At 51.3% G+C, this 5,141-nt stretch overlaps 1 protein-coding gene across 1 annotated transcript; it reads right to left on the minus strand.

The window, feature by feature from the left end:
• Positions 1 to 607: 607 nt before the first annotated feature.
• LOC118659339 (cyclin-dependent kinase 16-like) lies at positions 608 to 2,095 on the minus strand. The gene has a single exon (XM_036315624.1). The coding sequence runs from the start codon at positions 2,093 to 2,095 to the stop codon at positions 608 to 610; it is 1,488 nt and encodes a 495-aa protein (XP_036171517.1).
• Between the last annotated feature and the right edge of the window lie 3,046 nt (positions 2,096 to 5,141).

A 5,141-nucleotide genomic window follows, 5' to 3' on the forward strand; every position in this document is an offset into this window, starting at 1 on the left:
ATTCCCAGTGAGGGATGCAGCTCTGAGCTCTCAGCAGCAATAGTCCCAGTAGCAGGGGGCTGGGTGTTCAGAGAAAAGGAGACCTGGGGAGTAACAACAGTATCCACTCCAGCCCACCTTTTGTGCCACTCAGATCTACTTACTTCTTATATCTCGTCTAGAAACAGGGTCTCCAGGATTCAGACTGGTCTCATTTTTTAAGAATTTGAAGGATTAGAGGACAAACCATACCTCCTATTCTACAGCTGATCTTTTTCCTTCCTTCCTTCCTTCCTTCCTTCCTTCCTTCCTTCCTTCCTTCCTTCCTTCCTTCTTCTCTTTCTCTTTCTCTTTCTCTTTCTCTTTCTCTTTCTCTTTCTCTTTCTCTTTTTCTTTTTCCTTTTTTTTGAAGGAGTGATGGGAGCTTTGTTAGCACCCAGCAGTCAGGCCAATGTGTGGTTGACAGGCCAATGGTCAGATGGTTGGACAGGCAGCCGGGAACATGTGGGCAGGCGAGCATGAACCAGGCAGGTAGGCAGGTAGCAAGCAGGGGGATGCAGATGGGAGCTGCCCTGTGAAAGGTGTGGCATCCCTCCAGCGGCTGCCCGCTGGGGCCTGGGTGTGCGGCTTAGAACTCGGTGCCCGCCACACGGAAAGCCGGCCTGCCTGAGTCGGGCATTGATGAGGAGCGCAGGCTGGCCTCCCTTTGTAGCTGGATCTCCTTTAGTGCAAATATGGAAGTCGTGTCAGGAAGTTTGTGGATCTGCTCTCCAAGACTGAAGAAGAACGGGTGCTTCATGGCATCCTCTGCGGAAATCCGACTGCGGCCTTCGTACTGCAGCAGCTTGGTGAGGAGATCAGCCCCCTCCCTGTCAAGTCGGGGCGCAAGACTCAAAAAGTCCATGGCACGGTACTGGGGATAATTGCGTGCCTTGAACTCTTCATTGGACAGGATGCCCGGCCATGTCTCCTCAGTTGGGGTTCCCAAGATGTGGAAGATGAGGTGCAGCTGCTCCTCCACTGTGGAGCCGGGGAAGAGGGTCCGGCCCATGGCCATCTCGTAGAAAATGCAGCCCACGCCCCACATGTCAATATGGGTGGAGTAGTGCATGCAGCCGAGCAGGAGGTCGGGGGGCCGGTACCACAGGCTCATCACCTGGTTGGAGTAGGTCTTCATTAGGATTGACTTGGTCCGGGCCAGGCCAAAGTCGGCCAGCTTGAGCTCTCCTCTCTGGTTGATGAGCAAGTTCTGGGGGTTGATGTCTCGGTGCAGCACCTTCTTCCGGTGGCAGTAGGCCAGGCCCCGGAGCAGCTGGAACAGGAACAGTTTCACGTTGTTCATGTTGATGACATTCCCGCAGTCATCCAGGTACTGCTTCAGGTCCTTGTCCAGGCACTCAAAGACAAGGATGAGGGACTGCTCCATGTAGATGACGTCATGCAGCGTGACGATGTTGGCATGCTTGAGGTCCCTGAGCAGGCACACTTCCCAGATGGCAGTGCAGGGTGCCCCCTCCCCCTGTTCCAGTCTGATCTCCTTGAGTGCCACGAGGCTGTCTGTGAGCTTGCTTCTGCCTCTGTAAACGGTGGTATGGGTCCCCTCACTCAGCTTGTCCAGCTTGACGTAGGACTCTAGCTTCTCAAAGCCAATATCGGACAGGCTGACATGGTGGAGGAGGTGGCTGAGCGGCTTGTTGAAGATGGGTCTGTTGAGGGCCAGCTTCTCCAGGCAGCCCTCGGGCAGCCGGCTCCCAGCTGCCAACGACAGGCGCTCGCTGATGTCCTCAGTGAAGATCTTGCTCAGGGGATGGGTGTGCTTGCGCACCCCCAGTGGTGACTGTACCTCACCGAAGGATGCGGCTGCAGCCTGGCCCCTTTCCCCCTCCGGCCCCATCTGCAAGTCCCGGTGTACCGCCTCTGGCGCAGTGCTGAGCGGTACCCACGCAGAATGAAGTTCCCCAGGGGCGGCACGGGTGGGGGCCTCTCCAAGGTCACTGCCACCTCCGCAGCCGCTCTCATCTGGTCCTATCTGTTCGGGGGAACTGTTGGTCTTGTGCATGCCTGGGCCCCCTCTGAGTGTCACTGACAGCCGCCCTTTGATCTTCATCTCATCCATGGCGGCCGCTATAACTAGAAGATCAGCTCCTCCGGGGTAGATTTCTGAAGGTTTAGTAACAGTTGGAACCCCGGGATCTGGAACAGTAACGGTGGGGGCGCGCGCAAGCAACCCCAGTGCCTCGGGGGCCTGCGCAGAGGCGCCTGGGGCAGCTCGAGGGCTGAAGCGGAGGGATCTTATCCGGGGAGTTCACCAAACCCGAGGTCCCCTGGCTGCTGGGCCCTGGCGTCTGAAGGTGGAGCAGAGGTGGAAGCAGAAACGGAGGCAGAGGCGGCATTGCGCTCCGCGGGCCAGGAGCACGGCCACTGCAGGCCGTATTCCGGGCTCCTCAGCGCCATCTGGACTCCAAGAGCTCATGGAGGCTCCGAGTCCACTGCTCGCTGCAGACTCGCAGATCCTAGGGACCAAGCACCATGCGCCGCCTGCTAAGTTGATCTTGAATCCATAACCGATACTCACCATCCTCCTACTCCATCATCACTTTAGATACCCTCATTTTTGCCTGATCCTGTTACTAACGATTATTCTGGTGGGGTTAACCAGACACTCATCCCTGCGGGGTCTGAGCCCCTGGTTACCAGGTTCTTCTTACCACACGGCTCCTGTGTCTGTTAAAAGAAGGCCTGTGAGTATTAAGAGAGGCCTCAGTGCATAACTTGACAAAGAGATTCATTCTTTCCTGTCCCCATTGTTAGCAGCAGCCCCATCTTCTGTCCTATGATTCCTTTCCAGGCCAGTTGGCCTGGTATGAGGACCCCAGTGACTGATGGCAGTTGCAGTTTAGCATTTAATGGACTCTTGAGATCCCAAAGTGTTCCTCTTCTGGGAGCCAGAAGTTGTTGGATTGGAAGTGTACAACCCCAACGGGGTATGGGTTGATGGTAAGTGGGCCCACTCTTCCTCCCACCCTTTAGTTTCCTGACTCCTGTATTCTACCGTTAAGGCACATAACATGTGTCTGGACAATGGTATCTTCAAGTTGACGTCTCAGTTTCTTCTTTAAGAGGCTATTCCACTACTCTCTTAGGCATGTGTCAGCTGAGGGACACACTACTGCATTTTTTTTTGCCATAAAGTGGGTCCATGCTGGTTAGGATTTTATATCAGCTGAAGATATCCTCTTTAGTCCTCAGATAGTAATTGGGTTGGCCAAAGCCCTATGGTTAGAAAAGGCAAACTCATATTACACGATTTATTTATATTCGTCAAATTGAATCGTTCCACCTTTCAGGGTGGAGCGTTGCCACCAAGGGCCTAATCCATCTCCTCGGATGATGTCAAATATGGGGCTCAGTTTGGACTTCCATGGCTAGTAGGTTGGATATTCAGTAGCACCAGTAGCTATATCAGCCTTGGTGATGGGAGTGCCTCCTGGGCCCATACAGATCTTCCTTCCTTCTACCATAATCACCCCGCTCATATGTCCATCGCATACGTATTAGGGGGCACATAACAGATACTGGCTGATGTCAAATGACCGAGTCATTCTGTCCACTTGGTTGTTTTGTGTCTCTCTGTGATGCTAAAATCTTCACATTTTGTATCCATTCCTACTTGTCCATCTAGATGAGCTTCCTGAGACCTTGTCTCCAATCTTCCAATCTTTCTCCTTTTAGGACTTTGGTCCAACCAGACAGTTCCATAAAGATGCCCTAAATCTATGAATATATTTATTTTGGGTCATGTGTCTCTCCACAAAATGGGAGGCCAGAGGCATCTCCCAAAGTCCAGATAATTGGGAAGAGTTCTCCCCGTTGCTGTCTTTCAGGATCACTCCTGATGGTGCTGTAGAGGAATAGCAGTCCATTTTCAGCTCATGCTGACACCAAGGTGACCCATCCATATATCAAGCTCAGACTCTTTCTTCCTCCATTTGTGGGTGTAAGGGAGCTCACCCCTGATCTCTCAGGTATGACCTTTGGGACAGAGACATCAGTGCAACAGTGGTAGATGACATGGGGATTGAAATTATCAGCTCATGCAGCTTACTTGCAAATGAGAGATCCTACTCATGCCCACATGAACCTCTCCCAGCTTATAAAGAATTGATGCTGGGTTGGCCTGACTTTACGACTTGGTGAGTATGACAGAGCCAAGCTCATGATGGACAGATCTGGCCACATGGCTACTTGATACCATTGCTCACATATTCTGTTTTTATTAGGGCCTTGTGGCAAACCAAGTCCTGCCTTTCAAATGAAATGTCTGTTGCAGATGGCATGGTCTTGCTCCAAAAGGCTAAGCATCACATTGTGATTCCTTTTGGGTCTTGCCATCAACTTTACTTGATGTCTTTTCCAAACATAGAAACCTCTAACACCACAGGGTCTGCAAAGTTGTGCTGCCAAGTGACAAGATGCTTGTATCACATCCTGGACCTGAGGCAGAGCCCTTTCGAGGCCACACTTAAAGCTGGCCACCTTTCATGTGCCCTGGTAAGTAGGTCAGAGCAGTTTTCTAAGTATAGAATATGCTGCCTCCAGAACCCAAAGAGGCCTACCAAGACATTGTGCTCTTTTCTTAGTGGTGGGAGTTGTGAATTCAAGTCACTTATTTGGGGGAGAATGCCTTTCTACACCCCAGGCCATTGGATGCTAAAAACTTTACTGCTGTGGCAAGACCCTGAACCACAGAGTTCATGTACAGCCTCTGGAGCACAAGTACTTCACCAAGGCCTCCAACATTTCTGCCCCTTCTCGCTTATCTGCTCTAATTAGCATGATGGGACCAAGATGGTGGGCTAATTTGATAATCTGTGGAATGTATAGATGGGTTAGTCTCTTTGATAGGGGGCAGGTTAATCAACAAAACCCTGGGGCATAACTATAACTGCAAAACTATAAAAAAACTATAACTGATTTGTGAATGTGTACTGCATTAGATCCTCTTTGAGAAAGGCGGGGAAAAGAATGCATTTGCCACAGAGATGTCTGCATATCAAGTGCTGGAGTCTTTGTTAATCTGCTCTGGTCAAAGTTACCACAGTAACTACAATAACTACAGTAACTACAGTTGAGGCTGGTCTTCGCTTCAGTTAGCAGTTGTC

Source organism: Myotis myotis, unplaced genomic scaffold, assembly GCF_014108235.1.
Source record: "Myotis myotis isolate mMyoMyo1 unplaced genomic scaffold, mMyoMyo1.p scaffold_m19_p_6, whole genome shotgun sequence".
Taxonomy (NCBI): domain Eukaryota; kingdom Metazoa; phylum Chordata; class Mammalia; order Chiroptera; family Vespertilionidae; genus Myotis; species Myotis myotis.

What these genes read in the sequence shown, in the direction of transcription:
- LOC118659339 (XM_036315624.1), bottom strand. Translation starts at nt 2,095, where the DNA reads ATGGATGAGATGAAGATCAAAGGGCGGCTGTCAGTGACACTCAGAGGG.